This window comes from Canis lupus, chromosome 10 (genome assembly GCF_011100685.1).
Source record: "Canis lupus familiaris isolate Mischka breed German Shepherd chromosome 10, alternate assembly UU_Cfam_GSD_1.0, whole genome shotgun sequence".
In the NCBI taxonomy this organism is placed as follows: domain Eukaryota; kingdom Metazoa; phylum Chordata; class Mammalia; order Carnivora; family Canidae; genus Canis; species Canis lupus.
Window position 1 is genome coordinate 6,167,713 of NC_049231.1, and position 22,839 is coordinate 6,190,551.

The window sequence follows — 22,839 nt, forward strand, 5'->3', positions numbered from 1 at the left end:
ACCTACTCTATAAAATAAATACATCTTTAAAAAAAGTGGCCTTTTGTTATCGGCAGAGTGATCCTCTTGCTGGTTTAAAGGAACATTATGAGATAACCGAGAAAAAGTTAAAAAGCAGAACTGCATTATTTCCTTATTCTCTGGAAATTCTAACTCATCATCTCCCATGCCTAACTGTGATGTCAAAAACAAAAGCCGATCCAATTCTTTTCTTGGTGATTTAAGTCTAGCCCTCCTGGAACTAGGGCAGCCCTTTGGCTTGCTAGCAACTGCACCAGCAGCGCTGTTACATTGCTTGGATGGATAAAGAAATGGTGAGGAGTCATTTTACATATCACCCAGTTCTACAGAAACTAAAAAACTGACCCAGACAAATGGCTGGACGCCCCAGGACTGTGGATCAGTATGTTATCCCCCCATTAGAGCACCAGATCCTCTTGACTGCTTCCCGGCCAGGACACAGGACCAGTGAGAACCAAGTGGCACTGGTCGGAAGAGGTGGGGGGGTCACATGGGGATAGCAGGCTGCGGCTCCTGGGAGAGGTGCGCCGTCTGCCGAGGTGGACAGCATTGCTGTTGTGACAGGTGCCTTTTTAGCCAAAGCAATAACAAATCTTCCCTTGTGTAAATGACAGATGGTCAAGATTGTTACTGCCATTTCCAGCAAACCCAAAAGAGGGAAAACAAATAAGTGGCGTGTAGAGTTCTTGGTTTTCAAGAATACTGGGGAAAATTTTGTAACAGCATAGCTTTAACAAGGTTCTACGGCGCGTTGGTCAACAGACCAAGTGTGCCACATCCATGGCGCCCACACCCCTGTCCCTGGGATCTGTGAATTGGCTACATGGTAAAAGGGAATTGGGGTTACAGATGGAGGAAAGGTTGCCGATCAGATGGCCTAAAAATAGGGTGACTATCCTGGATTCTCCAGTGGGCCCAGTGTAATCAAGGGGTTGGAGGAGGCCCGAAGGTCGGGAGTCAGAAGCAGGGTTATGGGATGTGGGGGAGGACTTGACCCACCTCTGTTGAGGCTGAAAGGGGCTAGGAGCCCAGGGTCGGGGTGGCCTCTGGGCGCTGGAGAAGCCAGAGATCCGCATTCCGCCCTAGAGCCTTCAGAAAGGCCCAGTGACACCTGGACTCTAGTCCGGGGAGACTCATTTGGGACCCCTTCCCTCCAGAACTGTGAGCGCACGATTCATATTGTTTTAGGCCATTCCAGCTCGTTCCAGCAGCAGTGGAAGGTTGACACAGCATTGAGCTCTGAACGTCTAAATATCTGAAGTCCGTGAGCCCAACCTTCATCTCTTCCCTGTTTGTAAGAGACTGAATGACAAAGCCCAAGCGAGGCACAGGAAAGTGCCAGCCCCTGCATGGCTGGCCCGATCTGCGGAGGCGCCCAGCGCTTCCTGTCCTTGCACCCGCCCCGGGCCCGCCTTGGACCCTGGGGCCCCCCCGTCCCCCGGTTGTCGCGTCTCCCCGGGAGGGCACCCAGTCTGGCTGGGACAGGATGGGCGACCCCACGCCGACCACCTAGGTGAGTTACCGTCAGCCGACAGAACCATGAGACAACAGTACTGTTCAGCGCCTAGTTTTGGGGGGGTAGTTTTATAGCAACAAGTACCATCCCTTGGGGGCCCAGACGTAGAGTTTCTGTAAAGCTTCTGGCCCTGCGAGCTGCTAGCCTAGGTGACCTTACTCTCTCCGTTCTAGAATTCCCACGGAGCTTGCGGATACCACGTATCTTCTTACGTACATAGGATTTCCTCCTCAGCTGGACTCTGTGATCTTCCAAGAGGATGGACAGTGGAAGTGCCTTCTGGAGTCCCTTCGTGTCCTAGTACTGGACAAACAATGTAACTGGTGAGCTGCTGAGCACTGGATTAAGAGCATTCTTGGCCATTTTAGCTCTCTGCCAAAGATTTTAGCCTCGGCTCTTTCTCATGGCCTCTTCTGGGGCAGTCTTTCAGGGCACGGTTATGGAAGCGTGTGTGGCGGGGGCAGCCTTGGGTCTTTGCTCCTGAAGACAGTCCGTGGCCGCCGAGGAGCAGCAGCAGCAGCAGCTGGGCCTGCCCCAGACCTGGTAAGTGAGACGCTGGGGTGGGACCCAGCATTCTGGCCTAACGAGCCTTTCAGGGGCTGCTGCTGCCGCAGGCTAAGCACAAGCATCACTGGGGGTTGGGACAGAGGTCTGTTTTAAGGTCAGAAGGCCAAGGATTGTTTCATTAAACTGCATTTATTAAATATGCACCTGCATGTGCCGGGCGTTGTGCAGGGCGCAGGGGACACTAAGGTTTGTCTCTGCCTGTGGGCTGAGGGACATGGTGGCGCATGGTTTGCACAACAGGAGTGAGACCTGCTGCTGCTATCCCTGCCCTCTGAGGGAGCGAGGCCTGGAGTTTTGGCCTCATCTTTCTACCTGTGGGTCAGACCCCAGGGAGGAAGGAATCCTTAGGAACCCCTGTATGGGAACGTGTCTGTGTTGAAGGCCACCCACTTAGGAGCTCATTACATACTTTAGACGCGAGCTCCCCGCGAACCCTGGGCTGGGTGGGGAGGCGCGATGGTTGTCCTAATCCTGTCACTTACAGGTAACGCGTTAGAGCCGCTCTCATTTCACCCTGTTTTCCCCCAGGCCTAGCTGGGTGTTGGAAGAGAACTCAACACCCCGCACAGGTGATTGTCAAATATAACGTCGTTCGAAGCGTGTTCTGAAGCTTGTTCGCCCCGTGAGTCCCCGACACCCCTTCCCTTGGAAGCTGTAAGCGGTGTCTGCATTCTGCCCGACCCCGGTACCCCAATGGTAAGCAGAAAAGCCCCCTGTCCTTCCGCCGTGCCTCTGCCCCCAAGGCGCTGATGTCTGTACGGGGGTGGGGGTGGGGGGGACTGGTTGGATCAAAGGATCTCTGTGCTTTCAGGGAGTGTGCTCCCAGCGGTGCTCTCACCGGTGCTCCCATCAGTGCTCCCACCACTGCTCCCAGCAGAGCTCCCAGTGGAGCTCCCATCGGTGCTCCCATAAGTGCTCCCAGTAGTGCTCACATTAGTGCTCCCAGCGGTGCTCCCAGTGATACGTGCAGCCTGTGCAGCCCCGGCCTTCCTGAACGACACTGGGTTCCTCCGGTTTGGGCCGAGGCGGTGCACGGGAGCGGGTGCCGGGCCGCCTCCGCCTTCCCTGGCCCCGGCTAGGGACACCCCCCACCCCCCGCCCCGCCCCGCCCCGCATGGATGCGGCCACCCCGACCTGCACACGGCCCACAGGACCCATCATCTCGGGCGCTTGCCGGCTCCTCCGCGGTCCCCTAAGTCCCCGTAACGCCATTAGACCGATGACCGTAAATTAGGGGCCCGGCAGGCTGAGACGATGGGGGGTGCGGCCCCGGGGGCTCCATCTGCGCCGCCCGCCGCCCTCCTCCGCCGAGGCGGGCCGGGAAAGCTCATTTCTCAGCCTGGGTTTTATTTACCCCACATCAAGGAGCCCTCGGGGGCGGGGGGCGCGGGGACAAAGGCTCCGGGGCGCAGGGACGAGCCTCCCCCCCCCGCCCCGGGGCCGCCTTGGCCCCCTCGTGCGCTCCGTCCGCGTCCAGCAGGACAGACCCGCAGCGACGCACTTTGACCTCGGTCTGCGGCCCTGGGCACCGACCGCGTCTCCCCAGCCTCCCTGCCTCCCCAGTGTGGCTCTGCGTGAGCGGGCAGGGCTGGGGGGACCTGCCGCCCCCCGAGCGGGCCCGTGTGTGCGGCCGTGACCTCTGCGCCCTGGGGCCCGGGCTGGCCGCGCCCTTGTTGGGGACACCGGGCCCGGGGACACCACCCGCCGCGGGCAGAGGCTGGACGAGGCGCGGGGCTGGAGGCGCAGCCCGCGGAGTCCTGCAGGGAGGCCAGGGCCCGAGGACCTTCAGGGGGTGTTAGTTTTGTCCCTAACAGGGACCCACGGAAAGAGGGAGCATTGGGCACAGGCTGCGCGGTCCCCTTGCTCCTGGATGGGGCGGGGGAGGGGAGGCCGCGCCCCTCAGAACGTGACTGGATTTGGAGAGCGACCCTTTGAAGAGGTAAGGAAGGTATAATGGGCTCAGGTGGGGCCTGATCCCCTCTGCTGTCCTTCCAGGAGGACGCTGGGGCACAGGGGGAGCCCCAGGGCCGCAGGAACGTGGACTATGTGGGGATACGGGCGAAGGCCCCAGGAGAAACCAGCCCTGCCAACACCTTGATCTTGGCCCCCTGGCCTCCAGCACGTGGAAGAAGTAGAAGCCTGTGGTTGAAGCCCCCCCGGCCTGTGGTGGGGCTTTAGGGCAGGCCTCGCAAACTAAGGCAGGCGCTAAGAAGCCTGCCCCGAACATTCCTGTGGCCCTCTCTCCTCCTCCTGACTTGGAAACTCTCTCCGGATGGCTTTGACCTGGCCAAGCAACTTTTCTTTTTGTCATGTTCCAGGTCATCTCATTTTTTCGAGATAAGAACCTACCCAGCAGTGACAGGTCTCTGCTGGAAGAGCTTTATTTTTGCCCCCTCTAATTTCCAGCTTTGTTCTGTGTAGGGTCTCCTGATACAGGACACCCGTCTAAATGTGAATTTCAGATAAACAGCAAATAATTTAGCTGTGCCCCAAATATTGCATGGGACATCTTTCTTTTTTTATCTTTCTTTTTTTAATGAAAAATAATTTTTTAAAGATTTTATTTATTTATTCATGACAGAGAGAGAGAGAGAGAGAGAGAGAGAGAGAGAGAGAGAGGCAGAGACACAGGCAGAGGGAGAAGCAGGCCCCATGCAGGGAGCCTTATGTGGGACTCGATCCCGAGTCTCCAGGATCAGGGCCTGGGCTGAAGGCAGCGCTAAACCGCTGAGCCACCCGGGCTGCCCTCTTTTTTTAATTCTTTATTTGAAATCAGACTCACATAGGATCCTGTAGTTTGTATTTGCTAATCCGCTCTAGTTCGGGGGGTGGGGGTGGGGGGGTGGCATCCTTAGGATCTTTCCACGGTGGTTCCCACAGTCACCTGAAGAACATTCTGAAAATACTATGGCTGGGTTCCTCCCTGGGCACTCCTGATTCTCACTTAGTCTGAGGTAGGGCCTTGTCAATAGGAATTTTAAGCCCCCGGGTGATTTTATTGTGTGGCTAGGGCACAGGACCCCTGTAGGAGGAGACAGGTGTTAACTGATGAAACGCCCAAGGCCAGGTGTTGTTGGATTTAGGCTCCCTTAAACTTGAATTCTTTGGGTTTTGTTCTGTGAAAAAATGTCATCTTACCACTTCTTATTGCTGAGCCCAGAGGCAAGGGTCAAGTAGGTCACCAAAAAATGCCCTGTTAGTATGTGAAATGGTCTTATTTCAGGTCAACTGAGCCCATAAAGAGAGAAGTCGGGAGCTGTAGTAATATTGACACCACTGCAGCAAATGCCTCTCCGTCCTGACACTTCAGGTTTTATAATAAATGGTGCATCTGGGCCCCCTGGTAAAAGATTTACCGTTTACCATTACTTTTATTACAGGTCAGTGCTCAAGAATGCAGGGGTCTGTTTTAAGCACACTTCAAGTTCAAGAGGAATCTGAGCATGATTTTGTTCTGTGGCTCGCACCTGCTCCTCAGCTGCTCACTGGCACCGGGCTGGTAGCCCTGGGGCAGCACGCGCTCATTCCGCCCGGTAGGGACCTTCTATTTGAGCTTGGTGCTCTTTCCTCCTGTGAATAACCCCTGCCAAGAGACACCTTTACAGTAAGTGCGAAGGAGATGCTGGCACAGAGTTCCAGCCGAGTAAGAGTCAAAGCCAGAGTGAGAGGGAAATAAAATGCCTGTGACAGAAACACAGTTTATAGAAAATGATGATGGTGGGTCAGCAGACAGCATGGCTCGCTGGCGCAGGCAAAGTTCAGGAATGGAGGTTTGAAGAGAAAGGGCTTTATGAGAAATGCCGTCTAAGTGAGCGCGTTCGTGGTGGAGGTTTGCAACTCCTGCTTATCTAATGAGAAGTTCTAGAAACTCTTAGAGCAAGAGGTAGTGGAGTATAAAATATACATTTTGAATTTGAAATCCTGGCTTTGGTGCTCCTTAGCTCCTGTGTCCTTAGGCAACTATTTAATCTACCTGAACTTTTATTTCTTCATCTGTACAAATGCTTCTGGAATAGTAGGGTAAGACTTTTGAAATTCCACTCTGCCAAACAATCAAAGAACACAGGTAAAAATTGTTAAAATCATCTTTTTCAAAGTTCTGGAAATTAGCTAAAGGACTGCAACAATTCAGGGAGTATTTATTCAAGAAAAACAGTTGAATCTCAGTATGAACAGGGAGCTTTGTGGCATTTTGACTTAACCACTTTCCTTACCCCTCACTCCAGATATGTGGTGGCCAAGGAAGCGAACAGAATGGGCTTGTTAAAAACGATCAGCAACAACTGTTTAGCATCATCACTATCTAAGGCAGTCACACCAGTCAAGGCTCACGAGAGACCCAAGGTTTTAACTGAAAAAAGTTAAAACTGGTGAACGAGATGTCCACAGAGGACACTGAAAAGCTCTAGTGTGTTAGTGGAGTCCGAGAAGTCCTTGCACAGATGCAGGTCAGCACACCTGCCCAGGAGATCTGACCAGGCTTGCCCTCTATCTCCAGTTGACCTTGAGGCTCTGCAGAAGTAAGAAGTAAAGGCTAAAGTAGAACTGTCAGGACTTTCCGGAACACTGAATGTGTGCTCCAACTTTGATGGAAAACATTAACCTACATATCAAAGACGATCAAAGAACTCCATGGAAGAAAAACTCAGAGACCACAGGTAGACCCAACATGGCCAACTTGGAAAGCAGCAGGAGAAAGGAAACTCATCACAGGGGATCTTCAGCAAGTTGAATATCCCAACAGAAACCATGCAGGCCAGGTGGTAGGATGGATGACACGTTCAAAGTGCCAGAAGAAAAACAAAAACGAAAAAACCCTATTAGCCAAGAACTTGAGAGCCAGCAAACTGTTCTTCAAAAAATAAAGACATCCCCAGATAAACAACTGAGAGAATTTGTTGCAAATAGACCTGTTTTGCATGAAATACTAAAGGGACTCCTTTAGACTGAAATAAAAGGATGATTCGAACTTGAATTCACGTGAATAAAGAACACCAGTAAAAATAAATATATGAGAATTATAAAAGTATAAATGTATTTTTATTTACACCTCTTCCATATAATTTTAGACAACCGCATAAAACAATACTTATTAAACTTCTGATAGGTTTACTTATATATAGATGTAATTTGTATGACAAGAGCACAAAAGAGAGAAAAAGAATGAAACTATGTATCGGAGCAATGGTTTTGTGTAATATTGCAATTAATCAGGTATTAATCTAAACCAGATTGTTTTAACATGCTAATAGTAACCTTTTGGAAAACCACTAAGAAAATAACTTTAAAAATATAGTTGAGAAACAACAAAGGAATTAAAGGGGCGTACTCAAACTTATTTAATGCAAAAGGCGGCAATTACGAAAGAGAGGAACAAAAGCGATGTAAGACACATAGAAAATGAATAATAAAATAGTAGGCCTAAATCCTACCTAATCTGTAATTACATTAAATGTATATGGATTAAACATTCCAATCAAAAGGCAGAGAGTGCCAGGATGAATTTCTAAATATGGTGTAACTGGGGCACCTGGGTGGCTCAGTTGGCTAAGCATCTAACTTCGGCTCATGGTCTCAAGGTGCTGGGATTGAGCCCCACATTGGCTCAATCAGAGCAGGGAGGCTGCTTGTCCCTCTCCCTTTCTCTCTGCCCCTCTCCCCACACTTGCTCCCTCAGTCTCTCCCTCAAATAAATGAAGAATAAAATCTTTAAAACAAACAAACAAACATGGTGACTACATTTTCTCTGCAATACACACTTTTTTTTTTAATTGTTATTTATTTATGATAGTCACAGAGAGAGAGAGAGAGGCGCAGAGACACAGGCAGAGGGAGAAGCAGGCTCCATGCACCGGGAGCCCGACGTGGGATTCGATCCCGGGTCTCCAGGATCGCGCCCTGGGCCAAAGGCAGGCGCCAAACCGCTGTGCCACCCAGGGATCCCTGCAATACACACTCTTTAGATTCAAAGGTACAAATAGACTCACAATAAAAGGATGGAAAAGGATGTACTATGCAAGAAGTAACCAGAGAAGAGCTATACAAATATCAAGCAATATATACTTTAAAATTGTTACCAGAGACAAGGGAAGACATTTTATAATGGAAAAGGGTCACTCCAATAGGAAAAGATAATTATAAACATATATGTACTAGGACGCCCAGGTGGCTCAGTAGTTGAGCATCTGCCTTTGGCTCAGGTCATGACCCCAAGGTCCCGGGATCGAGTCCTGCATTGTGCTCCCCGCAGGGAGTCTGCTTCTCTCTCTGCCTGTGTCTCTGCCTCTCTCTCTCTTTTTCGGTGTCTCATGAATGAATAAATAAAATCTCTAAAAAAACAAACTATATATGTACCTAAAAATAGAGCCCAAAGCAAAAACTAGTAAAATTAAAGAGGGAAGCAGACAATTCAGTAATAGTTGGTGACTTTAATAACCCACTTTTGATAATGCAGAAGATCAACAATGAAATAGAAAACTTGAACAATGGATGAACTAGATCTTTTTTAAGATTTTATTCATTCATTCAGGAGAGACACAGAGAGAGGCAGAGATACAGGCAGAGGGAGAAGCAATCCCAGGGGACTCGATCCCAGGACCCTGGGATCACGACCCGAGCCCTAGGCAGATGCTCAGCCGCTGAGCCCCCCAGGCGCCCCTGGATAAACTAGATCTACTAGACAACTAAAGAGTGCACCCAACAGCAGCCAAACAGACATTCTTCTCATGTACACATGGAACATTCTCCAGGAAAGGCTACAGGTATCCCCTGTTTCTCAAAAGTTTGTTTTAAGCCACTTTGCTTTCATGAAGGACCTCCATCAGGCCTTCATTGTGAAAGGCCTCTTGCTTTTGCTAACTGAATGAAATCAAAGAGGATTTCCACTTTTATGAAGAAAAGGTGAGAAGAGTGTTCAGCATTGGTTTCACAGCAATAGAGGATGTGCACACCCTGAGCAGCAAGAGCGGCCCCACGGTGCTCCTTCCCCTGGAACTATCCTCCGCATCTCAGCACCAAGCTGCCAAAGCTCTGAACTGTGTCTGTGAGCATCTGTTCTTCAGTTTGATTTATTTTGTGCATCCATTAGCAAGATGTGTCATAAAGTATCAGAAAAGCCTAAACGAGGTCTGGGGATGCTCAAAATTTTTTTTGTCTAAATTAATGGTAATTGCTCCTTTATGCCATTTCAGCTCACAAAAGGTTTCACAGTGACCCTCCATTTTGGGGTGGGGGAGGGGGAATCCTGTGCATATTAGGTCATAAAACAAACCTCAGTAAGTTGTAAAGGACTGAAATTGCACAACGTCGATTCTGGATCATACATGGGATCAAATCATTTCCTTGTTTGTAAAATGTGACAATATTTACCTGAGAGGGGGATAAAAGAAATCATATCTCAAGTAGCTAGCACGGGGCCTAATAAATAGTAAGAATATCATATATACAATAGTGTGTTAGTTTTCTCTTATGCTAGAGCATTGTAAATCATAAGTTAGCTTCCTCCTTAAAAATTTAAAAACAAAATGTTTAAATGCCTTGAATTGGTGGCAGATTATATAATTGATGGTCTCTTAGTACTGAAGAAATACAGTATCACAACCCTGATGCTTCCACCACCATCGTGGCTAAAAGTTGAATATAAAACTTGTCTTAGCAGTAAACAACTGGCACATTTCTAAATTATCCTGTTTGTAACTAAATAAGATAAATGATTATTGATCCACTTGGTTTTTCAATGATCGTCCATTAGCGTCCATGAATGTGGGACTTTTTCATTCATTTCACACCAGAGAGGATCAGACCGTATTTTCATGAGTTAATTCCTCTGATCAAGATACAAAGTTTGAGGGACCCCTGAGTGGCTCAGTGGTTGAGCGTCTGCCTTCGGCTCAGGGTGTGATCAAGTCCTGCATCGGACTCCTCCTGGGGAGCCTGCTTCTCCCTCTGCCTGTGTCTCTGGCTCTCTCTCTCTCTCTCTCTCTCTCTTTCTCTCTCTCTGTGTGTCTCATGAATAAATAAACAAAATCTTTAAAAAAATATAAAGTTTGAATTTTTACCACTTTAGAATAGAACCCAGTTCAGTCTGTGGCTACTTTCATGCAACAAAGCAGAGTAGTTGTGACAGAGTCCAAATGGCCCATAAAGCCTAAAATATTTATTATATGGCCTTTCAAAGAAAAAGTTTGCTGAACCCTAACCGAAGAACTAAATACTTCTTGGGTGGGCCTCATAGATGATAATCTAGGAAAGACACTGAAAAGGCACACAAGTCATCCTTTTACTTCCAAGTTTGCATAACTTTCTTCAACATGGCCAATCCTGTCTCATTCTGAGTGCCCACCAACCCCCGCCAGTCGATGTTTGAAGTAATTCCCAGATACACACTATAACGTCTATAAGTGAGTCTATTTGAATTGTATTTTAAGACACATAATGCTAATAGTGATAGCGCTTATCTGTTTTGGAAGTATGAGCACAACCGCAGTTAATTTTCAAATTCTACTGTGCATTTGACAGACTGGCCAGATGTCCTCTAATTTATATTAGGGCTTCCAGGAGTTGCAATTTTTTTTTTTTTTTTTTTTTTTTTTTTTTACCTAAGACACAGAAGAGAGATTTTGTAGTTCTCCAGACTTCCCTTTTGTCTCACTGACCCAACTCAGCAAGGAAGTAATCACAAATTCAGAACTGCTAAGACTGTTATTTTCAGGTTCCATAATTCCTTCATTTAAATCAGTGACGTCTGTTTACTGACATAAAATAGTAGTGCTTAAAGGGTCTGAGATGGCTTGGTTTGGGACATTTTGCTCCCATGACCTCATTTTTCTCTCATCTTCGTATCAAACATCCCTCCACCCCACTCCCACCTCATAGCAGTGCCTTCTGAATGAGCTCGTCTACATTCACCTTTTTGGTGATGACGGCTGTAAATCAAAATTTTGCAAAAGGGTAAAAGACGCAGTGCAGATTTATATTCCCCTTTTTTTAGAGACGTGCTACCCTCCAGTCTGCATTCAGACCTTCCAAAGCCCTGTCCATATCCCTTTGGACCAGCAAATGATCAGATTGACCAGCGCTGGTGCCTGGAAGGCAGTCAAACAGCACCCTGCCCCCACCTCATGCTCATCCACACCCTGAATCTCTTGCAAGCAGCTTATGTGGAATCAATAAAGCAAAAGAGGTTAGCTGGCTGGAAAATCTCGTCAGAAGTGAAAGACAAGACAGTAAAAATGTGGAGTTGTACTGAGAAGCAGCTGTCTTTTCAGGGCTCTAATGATAGAAAAAGTGATTAAAAATGCAGGCTAATTGTTAGGATATTTAACTCACTCTTTGGCCTGACATTGAATTGAAGGAAAAAACTGGGATGGCAACGACTTGGAAATATTTTGCACATGGGGATTTTTAAATGATGGGAATTAAAAAAAAAATACACATGCACATACAATTTAAAAACTGTCTTGTTTTCCCTCTGCTATGGCTCTCAAGCCACAGTCTAGGGAACAAAAGAAGCACCTGACTTTCCCAAAGGTCACAAACGGTGATGTTGGGATGGTCCTATCATTAAGTGAGGGGTTAAAGGCCTTCCTTCCCCCCTGTAGGCTCATAGCCCCAGGAGTCCACCTTTTCCTGGCTTAGTGATGATCATGGTAAGCTGCACGAAGAGGCAGAAACATAGATGTGGAGGAGAAATCTCACGGGGGCCCCAGGACAGCCGTCATTATTGCTGGGAGTTGGTTTCCCTCATTTCAGTCACTACCAGCTTCCATATGGAGGAGAACTTCCCAAGTTACAAATGTCTGTTCTCAATGCTGTTTACTTCGAACTTATCCCACGTCCCTCCTGGCCAGGCTCGCTATATCTTGTTTCACTTATCTCTTGCTGTGTAATAAATATCTAAGTCTTACATGGCCTAAAATAAAACCATGTTATTTGCTCATGTTTTTGTGGGTTTGGAATTGAGGCAGGGCTCAGTGTGGATGGCTTCTCTCTGCTCTGTGATGTCTGTGGCCTCAGCTGGAATGGCCTGCACAGCTGAAAGCTAGCCAGGCCTCTCTCTTATGGCATCACCTGGAGCGACTCAAGAGGGATTTGGGGATGAGAGATGGCCTCACTTCCAACATCTGGGCACTTTGGTTATCTCCCTGGTGGCCTCTCATCACTCAGTAATCTAGTCTGACATTTGCAGTGTGGCTGGCTTCCAAGAGTGAAAGCAGGTGCTATAAGGCCTCTAGAGACCTAAATTTGGAATTCTCAGAATGTCACTTCTGCATTCTATTAATCAAGGCAAGTCACCAGCCAGCCCAGATGCAAGGGGTAGGGAAACAAATGCCACCTCGTGATGGGAAAAGGAGCACTTGTGAACAGATGCAGGAGGCATTGTTGGCAGCCATCTTTGGAGACAACCTACCACAGCTTTCAAGAGCTAATCTGATAAGCTAAGCACTGCTCATGAGAGAATGCTACAAGACTCCTCCATCTTCCATCTTTTTCTTCCACAGAAAAGAAATGTGTTAACCTTTAGGTATTTAATCTTGGGATTGACTCTTCATGACTTTCTACTATTGAGTGGGGAGGAGGAGGCCTCATTCGCATTAGGGTACAAGTGAAGGTGAAACCAGCTGAGGTGGTTTTACAATAAAACTATTCTAATATAAGAGCTCTGTAGCTAGTCTGCTCTTCCAAACTAAGCTTCAGATAAGCTAAGCCTACTTTTAGCTTTCTTTTGTGAATCAATACTTAGAGGTTATTTTTAACATTGTGTTATTTTCTAGATTACTTTTAACTTCCTGGACTCTAGAACTAAGCAGAATTAGCATTCTTTGCTGTCTTGTCCCATCTGTTAACTTTTCTCTATAAGATGGAACATTTTACTAACACTTTGTAAGTACTTAAAATGCTTAAGCGCCTAAGGAGAGTCTTGACTTTTACAGTCTTCAGCAAGTATATAATCACTAGCCCTCTCAAAAATACCTCATGGGGTGAAGGGCTCAGTCAACAAGGGGATATAACACTTGTAAATACTTAGACATCCAACATAAGAGCACCTAAATAAAGCAAATATTGAGAGGCCTAAGGGCAGAAATAGCAATACAATAATAATAAGGGACTTTAATACTGTACCTACACCAATGGGTAGATCATTCACAAAGAAAATCAATAAGGAAACATCAGCCTTAAGTGACAGGTTATACCAGATGAAACTAGGAGGTATTTATACAGAATATTCTAATCAAAAGCAACAGAATAGACAGTTCTTCTCAAGAGCACATGGAATATTCTCCAGGATAGGTCATATGTTAGGCCATAAAACAAGGCTTAACAAATTTAAGATTGAAATCATATAAACCGGGAATCCCAGGGTGGCTCAGCGGTTTAGTGCCTGCCTTTGGCCCAGGACGTGATCCTAGAGACCCGGGATCGAGTCCCACATGGGGCTCCCTACATGGAGCCTGCTTCTCCCTCTGCCTGTGTCTCTGCCCCTCTCTCTCTCTCTCTCTGTCTCTCATGAATAAATAAATAAAACCTTTACAAAAAAATGAAATTGTATCAACCATATTTTCTGACTACAATGGTATGAAACTAGAAATTGGTTATAAGAAGAAAACTGGAAAATTCACAAATATATAGAGATTAAACACTATGCTACTGAACAATCAGTGGGTCAATGAAGAAATCAAAGAGGAAATAAAAAAATACCTTGAGACATACCAAAACCTATAGGCTGCAGCAAAAGCAGTCCAAGAGGGCGGTTCATAGCAATAAATGCCTATCTCAAGAAATAAGAAAAATTTCAATATAATTATACAACTCAAGGAATCAGAAAGTAAACAAAGTTCAAAGTTAGTAGAAGGGAGAAAATAACGAAGATCAAAGCAGAAATAAATGAAATAGGGACAAAAAGGACAATAGAAAAGATCACTGAAACCAAGAGCTGGTTCTTTGAAAAGATAAACAAAATTGACAAACCTGTAGCTAGACTCACCAAGAAAAAATGACCAGTACTCATAAATAAAATTGGCAACAAAAGAGGAGACATTACAACTGATACTACAGAAATACAAAGGATCATAAGAGACACTACCAATAATTACATGCCAACAAATTGGACAATCTAGAAGAAACAGATAAGTCTCTAAAAACATACAACCTTCTGAGACTGAATCATGAAGAAATAGAAAAGCTGAAGAGACTGATTGCTAGCAAGGAGACTGATTCAGTAATCAAAAATCTCCCAACAAACAAAAGTTCAGGACCAGATGGCTTCACGGGTAGAAATCTGCCCGAGATTCAAATAGGAATACCAATCCTTTTCAAACTCTTCCACAAAACAGAGAACAGAAGAGAACAGAATATTTCCAAACTAATTTTATGAGGCTAGCATTACCTGACCAAAACCAGACAAGGATACCACAAGAAAAGAAAATTACAAGCCAATAGCAAACCAAATTCAGCAATACATTAAGAGGATCTTCACCCTAATCACATAGGATTTATTCCAGGGGTACAAGAACTGTTTAATTTCTGCAAACAGTGTGCTACATCATATTCACAAAATAAAGAATAAACATATGATCATCTCAGTAGATGAAGAAAAAGCATTTGGTAAAACTTAACATTTCTTTATTATAAAAACTCTCAACAAAAAGGTTATAGAGGGAACATACCTCAACACAATAAAGGCCATATATGACACACCCACAGATAACATCATCCTGAGTGGTAAAAAGCTGAAATCTTTTCTTCTAAAACCAGGAATAAGAAAAAGATGCATACTCTTGTCACTTTTATTCAGCATAGTATTGGAAGGCTAACCAGAGCAATTCAGCAAGAAAAAGAAGTAAAAGGCATTCAATCATAAAGGAAAAGGTAAAACTATCACTATTTGCAGATAATATGATATTATATATAAAAAATCCCGGCCGCCTGGGTGGCTCAGCAGTTGAGCACCTGCCTTCGGCTCAGGGTGTGATCCTGGAGTCTCAGGATTGAGTCCCACATCGGGCTCCCTGCACTGAGACTGCTTCTCCCTCTGCCTGTGTCTCTGCCTCTCTCTCTCTCTCTCTGTGTGTCTCTCATGAATAAGTAAATAAAATCTTAAAAATAAAAAAATAAAAAATCCCCCAAAGAGTCCCCTTTAAAACTGCTAGAGCTTATAAATGAATTCAGTAAAGCTGCAGGATACAAAAGCAATATACAGAAATCTCTTGCATTTCTATACACCAATAACAAGCAATCAGAAAGAGAAATTAAGAAAACTATCCCATTTATAAATTAGATCAAAATCATAAGATTCCTAGCAATAAACTTAACCAAGGAGGTAAAAGGCTATACACTGAAAATTTTAAGACACTGATGAAAGAAAATGAGTATGACACAAAGAAATGGAAAGGTGTACCATGTTCATGGATTGGAAGAATCAGTATTGTTAAAATGTCCACACTACCTCAAGCATTCTACAGATTCAGTGCAATTCCTGTCAAAATTCTAATAGCATTTTTCATAGAAATAGAACAAACAATCCTAAAATTTGTATGGAACCATGAGAGACCCCAAACAGCCAAAGCAATGTTGAGAAAGAACAAAGCTGAAGGCATCATGCTCCCTGATTTCAAACTATATTACAAGCTATAGCTATAGTAACGAAAACAGTATGGTATTTATAAAAAGACAGACACATAGATTAATAAAACAGAATAGAGAGCCCAGAAACAAACCCACACATACATGGTCAGTTAATTTATGACAAAGGAGCCAAAGATATACAATAGGGAAAGAGCAATCTCTTCGATAAATGGTGTTGGGGAAACTGGACAGTCACATGCAAAAGGATGAAACTGGACCTCTACACCATACATAAATATTAACTCAAAATGGATTAAAGACTTGAATGTAAGCTGAAACCATAAAACTCCTAAAAGAAAACATAGGCAGTAAGGTCCTTGACCTGGGTCTTGGCAATGATTTTTTTTTGACACCAAAAGCAAAGGCATCAACAGACAGCCAAAATAAACAAGTGTGATTATATCAAACTAAAAAGCTTTTGTACAGCAAAAGAAACCATCAACAAAATGAAAAAGCAACCTGCTGAATGGGAGAAAATATTTGCAAATCATTTATCTGAAAAGAGATTAATATCCAAGATATATTAAGAACTCATACGTTAAAAAAGAAAAACCCAAAACAACCCAATTAAAAAATGGGCAGAAGATCTGAACAGACGTCTTTCCAAAGAAGACCTACAGATGGCCAACAGACACATATCCAGCATCACTAATCATCAGGGAAATGTAAATCAAAACCATAAGATACCACCTCACACTTGTTAGAATGGTTCTCATAAAAAAAGACAAGAAATGACAAGTGTTGGCAAGGATGTAGTGAAAAGGAGACCCTGTGTGCTGTTGGTGGGACTGTAAATTGCCACAACCACTACGGAAAACAGGATGGCGCATCATCAAAAAAATAAAATTGGAACAACCATATGATTCCCACTTCTGGATATGTATCCAAAGAAAATGAAAACTCTTAACTCAAAAAGACATATGCACCCCCATGATGACTGCAACATTATTTACAATATACAAGATATGGAAAAAACAGTCTCCATCAACGAATGAATGGATACGGAAAATGGACACACATACACGCTGGCTGTTCAGTCATAAAATATAATGAAATCTTGCCATTTGTGACCATGTAGATGGCCCTTAAGGACATTATAAGTGAAATAAGATAAATATCATATGATCTCCATTATATGCGGAATCTAAAAAATTAAAAATTAACCCCAAACATTCACAGGCACAGAGAACAGCCTGCTGGGTGGGAGACACAGGAGTGAGGGGTGAGAGAAATGGGTGACTGAGGGTCAAAAGATACAAGTTTGCAGTTACAAAATAATTAAGTCGTGTGGATGTAATGTACCCCATGATGGCTATAATTAATATTGTATTGCATATTTGAAAGTTTCTAAGCTTCCTCTTATCATAAGAAAAAAATACTTTTGTTAATATGAATGTAATGCATGGTAACCAGAATTTTTGTGATGATCATTTTGCAATTTGTATATCGAATCACTGTGTATTCGTGTATCGGATACATAATACACTAAGTATTCGTGTATCGAATCACTCTGTTGTACATCAGAAGCTAATGTGATATTGTGTATCAATTATACCTCAATAAAAAAGAAAAAGAAACAATACCTCTTGGGAGCAATTCTTGGTAGTAACATCCAGGGTGTTTCTTCTAGATGCATCGTTGAAATGGATAGATAGCCTTTACTGCTATTCTTGTGAAGGTTTATGGAGTTGGCATCCATTCCCTTTTGATTGTCTTTGAATCTGTTCACAGTTTGTAACTCCCCATGAGGCCGTGACACTCCTGTCACTCCATTACCTGATATGAAGAAACTTCACAGCAAATTAAAAAAAAAAAATGACACACTTTTCTAAAGGTGTCCTATATACATATATATAGTATTTTATTTTAAAACGTCATTGAGCATATACATTTCTTTAGCTTTTTCCAGGGAACATCGCACCTAAGTTTCAAAACACACAAAATAGATCCCCTTTACTAAACAGTTTTCATTTTGGGGGGGGGGGGTTATGAAAGTCAAGGTGTCACAATCACAAAGCATAAAGGTACATGGTTCTGAAACCATTCTCAGGCAGATTCCTGTCATTCCCTGTACATCTGGCATTTTTTGGGAAACCCAGACCGTGATGCGTTCCTTTACAGATGATCTCCACAGTGGGCTTCCCTGGGTCTCCAGAAGAAACCAAGAAAATGGAAGCAAACAGAAACAAGAGCCTGACCTCAGGACTCCCCAAACACAAAATCCCATGGAAGATCGGAAGGGGGTGGGGGTGGGGGGCACAAGGTTCTCCTTCAACTACGTCGCGGTAGAAAACAACAGCACGTTGACAGCCTCATTTGGTCACTGTCTACCTGTTGCTACGTGAACAAGACTTCATCTAAGACGCAGAGGAAAAATTAAAGCTATTTACACGTAACATCATGGATTAGAAAGAGGAGTAGTGCGCAGACTGCCACTCAAATCTGACAAAGAGGTGCCACGGTGCTCGCCTAAGAGGCGAGTGAGGCTGCTCACGTAGTGTCCTTTGAAAAATCCCAGTGGGCACATGGGCCACAGCACCCACACCCGGCCCACGTCTGCTCAGCGTGCTGGGCTGTGTGTCCTGTGTGGCCTCTAACGCTTCTCTGCAATTGCGAAGTCCTCAAAAATCCAAGTTTCTAATGTCAGATCCCATCCTGTGGCCAGATACTCTTCTCCTGTTTTCTTAGGTCTGGTAAGTTTTAGGGTCAGCCTGATTGTTCTTTGCATAGACAATGACTCTTCACGGCTTTCTCCCAATGTCCCAGAAGCAGTAATTTACAGAAAATAGACGCTCATAAATGTTTAACATATTCCCTCTGAGACGAGTGGGGCTGCTGGGTCACTTAAGGAAAGGTCAGATCCTCAAACTGTGGTGGAAAGAAACCACTGGCCATCCTTGGCCTTGTTGAAAAAAGCCCGATTGGCAGGCGAGGAAGGAGGTGCCGTGGAGAGGAGCAGCAGGAGTTTAAAGACCTGAGAGTCTTTTTTCCAAATGTTTCCATGCTAGTGCTCTTGGTATACCAAAAATCCTGCCCGAATGGCCAAGATCTGAGGCTAAATCTGGGTCCCGGGACTCTCACCCCCTGTCCACCAGTAGCTACCTACAGCACAGCTCACTTCGCATGGCCCCATAGAGGTGAGCTGCTAGGAATTTCAAAAAATCAAATACCCTAAATTCCCCAAAGCTGGGGAAAGGAACCGACATCGCCACTTGGTGTAGTTTTGTCCTATTCCACAGCTGAGTGGGCGGCCTCACCCGATGTCCCCCTCTCCCTTCCCGCCCCAAGAGCCGCAGTTAGGGAAGGATGACCACCCCAGAACGTACACTCCACCTGTGACTGCGGCCACCGCTCTGATGACCACAGGTGTCACGAGAACCCAGGGTAGGTGGTCACCTGCAGGGTGTGCACGGAGTGGGAGTTTGCTCTCTTTAAGGAAAAGACCGTCCCCAAATATTCGGAAGAGTGGGGTCCAGCCTAACAGAGATTTAGAATGGAAAGAGCCTTTCATTAGAGGAAGTGGCCACCTCCCTGCCCCAGGACAACCATAAAGTCCTGACCAGGAAATCGAACGCTTTTTATTAAACAAGACTTCCTCTGGGACGATGAGGACAAGCAGAGTTGGCTAGAAGTCAGCTGCCCAAGATTTCAGAACCACATGTAAATGCGTCCTTCAGAATTTTGAGTGTGTTGCCTTTTGACCTTTCCAGGAATGCTCCAAGGGCCGACCCCGTTATGTAGACACAGTTACTGCTCTGGGACGGGATGGCCTGGGTTCCTGGGTGCAAAGTAAAGCCAAACAGAGTAAGCTCAATTTGCAGAGCTTATCAGCGCTGCGTAGGTCTTTTATGGGCACTAACAAAGCACTCTTTCCCCAAATGATTTATTCGCCTCATTTCTAATTTTCCTCCCATCCCCCAAACAGAAACAGGGCTTCAGCTTTTTACTAACATCTTTCCACCAAGGAGGCTTCTGAAAGGAATTCCTGGATACCTTTCTAACTAAAACCAGCAGGACTTGAATGCTCAAGACTTTAGAATAAATTGAAAAAAAAAAGGGGGGGGTTCCAGAATTTTTCCTGAGACATTTCTTGGCAGTAAATGAACTGGTGAATTGAGTCGAAGGCTGTCATGACATCTATACCCAAAGTCAGACTCTGGTGGCTCAAACCAAAGTAGAACAAGCTCAAGGAGGGACCAACAGAGAAGCCCAGATGAAAGGCAACGGGAACATGGGAAAGAGGTGACTGTGAGGACAGCTTCGCAAAGAAGGCAGTTCAGGGTCCTCCACAGAAAACATTCTGGTTTTCAATTTGTATGTGACTTTGCATCAGAGCAGGAGCAGGAAGGGGACCAGGATGCTGTAAAATGGCGGAGTGTTGTCCCACAGCATCGTGTTCCGCCAGAGAAGCAAATGCTTTACCACAAACCTGTCCCCGCAGAGACATCTGGGGTAGCTGAAATCTCCTGGAGGAGGAGGGAAGCTGTCAGGTGAAGGTGACCCCTGACAGCGTGGTCGTCCAATTCTTCCCAGGCGACATTTTGGCAAATAGCTGGTGGGTAAGTTCCCATAGTACTTCACCTACCAGGCAGCGCGTCATTTCCACACTGTGGAATGAATTCATACCTGAGTAGAGAGGCTCCAGGCCTTTCCTAATAAAATATCTACAACTCTGGGAAGGTGATGAACTATCCTGGAGGAACGATCCCTCTCCTCTCGTCCGGGGAAAGGACTCAACAAACATGCGAACTGGAATTGGTCTCCAGCTGCTTTGGGAATCACATCAACGACATTTTTCTTTATCGGGTGGGAAGGATGCTCTAATTACACAAAATCCTCAAGGTGGTGATGATGCCACAGGACGTGTGCAGGAAGACTCAGTAATTGGACGCTGCTCTGTAAGGCCCCCCAGTGCAGAACCGTAGTCTGCCTAAGAGATGGAAGTGCCTTCTAAAAATCTACTTTGTGATTCCTCGTGGTAGAGAGGCAACAGGTAGTTTTGGTGTTCGCTGCTTCCGCAGCTCCTGTGAGGAACACTCAGAAGTGCAGCAACAATGGGAACTGGGGTTTCAGCTGTTGGGTGGCTGGGGCGTGATTCCAAGGGGAAGGCATGGGGCACACGGCATGAGAATGACCTGTCAACCCAATTCAAATTCACTTTTATCAAACAGCTATTCTAAGTGGGCCTTGCCCTTCGAAGAGGAGAGGGACTGCGGGACCATTGCTCCTTGACAGTACACTGATACACGGCCCTTGGGGGCTGTCACAGCCCATGGAACCTGAATCCAAAATGAAGGAAGGGTCTTCATGTGAGGTATGGCGAACTGCCTGGTACATGGAGCTTCCTGTACTGATCTCTTAAACACTGCTTTACGGGTGTCCCCACGGCCCCCAGCAGGTGGGGAGGGCCAACCATTCCAGATTTGAAAACCTAGATTCTCAGAGAAATCTCAAGCCATGAAAGGGGACCCTTGAAGACAACAGAGGAACCGTTGGTTCAAAGAAACGCCCATATTTTCAGGAAAACATACTGATTTGGTGAGAAAATGCAATTCAAGACAAACTGTTACACAACAAGGACAAGAACTCTGGCAGCCAGGGCACTGTTCCAGAAGGCTGCCTGGGTGATGTGGGCTACTGGGTACAGGGACAGCCTGGGCTGGACTTTGACACATGAATGTTCCTCAGCAAGGAGCTGGAAAGTCCCAGGCCTGTTTTATGGAAGGGAAACAATTAAGATTCAAGAAATATCAAAGAGAAATAAAAAAAAATCCCTGCCTCACCCCACCATAACCATGATAGAATAGAGAGAGAGACACACAGAGATGGCGTTCCCTGAAATAGATCTCAGGCTTACTAGAAGGGGGGGTGCTTACACTTTCTGAGGCATGATCCCCAACTTTGCAACGCAGCACTTTGAACCCGTAGAGAAGCTGGCAGCTTGACAGGCCAGCGTCTTCCGCCAGTTACACCTGAAAATGGCTGCCTAGCTATTCCAAATAAATATGTGTGTGCCCCAAACAGGCAGTGACTACCTGGAGGCCTATTAAAGGAACCAAAAGAAACACAACTCTCGGTAGCAGCCTTTATGTTTTGCTCTTGTTGAGTATCCAGACCTGTTACTAAAGAGGAAACTGAAATCAAAGGGTCCCCCAGAAGTACAGTCAGAGGCCTCTCGGCAGCACACTCCCCACCTGGGCTAGGAAGAGGCTGCATCACCTGGAACTCTGCCGGGGTACTTCCCAGTCCCGTCCTGCCAAGAGTATCCCAGCTTTCTCCCCTGCTGTCCTCCCAATCCCCTGGGCTGTTTTTCAGGAAAGTTTGTTCCCATGTATTAAAGGAATGACATATACAGAAATGTCGTCTCCTGAGCCCAGTCGGTCATTAGATATCCGCCATCCTCTGTCCTTTAGGACACCGCGGGCACGCATCACCAGGTCCTGAGCTGCCAGCGTGTACCTGTGTAGAGAGAAGTAGGAATGAGACCATCAGTCGGCATTAGGCAGAATCAGGAGTCGAGCACGGCTGAGAAGGAGGCATCACTACAGCTGCGTAAATGCTTTTCAAATACCCCTATAGTCTCAAAAAGGCTAGGCCATCTTTTCCCAAAATGTGGGATGCCTAATGTGAGATTATGCTTTTAGGTGGTAGATGGACAAGGCACCCCATACTTTAAAGAACCTCCTAAATTATTCTGTTGAGTCCTCCTCTGAGGCTTTTGGGGATATCAAGGAAAGAGTCTCTATTTGGTGTAAGGCTGTCTTTAACGTGGATCTGCTCAGCTCACAGCTTTGCACTGCAAACCATGGCTAGCGGAAAAAGTACTTGGGAAACATAAGAGCTTTTGTTTTCAGTGTTATTTTGGTGGCCACATTCTTTTTAGGACAAAGGATAGTCATTTTCTATTTATGGTAGGGGTCAATCTTTTAAATAGAATTATTTTTAAAAAGGGAATTTATTTTTTTTAAAAAGTGAGTTTATTTAAATAAATACAATAGTGCCCGTCGCATGGGAGTACAGTAAAAATGTGAAGGTGTTTTTTGAAATGACTGATAAGCCTTGGTGTGGATGAACTATTCACTCCCCCTTATCAATGCCACACTCTCCTCTTG

The 22,839-nt window shown here is 45.5% G+C and overlaps 1 protein-coding gene and 1 long non-coding RNA gene across 3 annotated transcripts in view; one reads left to right on the forward strand and one right to left on the reverse strand.

Annotated features, from left to right (window-relative positions):
• Positions 1-635: 635 nt before the first annotated feature.
• Positions 636-7,777, forward strand: LOC111097581. Of its 2 annotated transcripts, XR_005365325.1 has the most exons (6): positions 636-1,315; positions 1,711-1,860; positions 1,960-2,080; positions 2,633-2,800; positions 5,485-5,637; positions 6,331-7,777. It is a non-coding gene; the product is annotated as an uncharacterized LOC111097581 (long non-coding RNA). The 2 variants fall into 2 exon arrangements; XR_005365324.1 differs by having other exon boundaries at positions 5,485-7,777.
• Positions 7,778-17,564: 9,787 nt separating this feature from the next.
• PPM1H (protein phosphatase, Mg2+/Mn2+ dependent 1H) overlaps positions 17,565-22,839 on the reverse strand; it is a 253,879-nt gene continuing 248,604 nt past the window's right edge. The window contains exon 10 of the mRNA XM_038549877.1: positions 17,565-22,186. Within this exon, the coding sequence (XP_038405805.1) occupies positions 22,039-22,186 (148 nt within the window). The 3' untranslated portion in view covers positions 17,565-22,038. The remainder of the gene's footprint in view (positions 22,187-22,839) is intronic.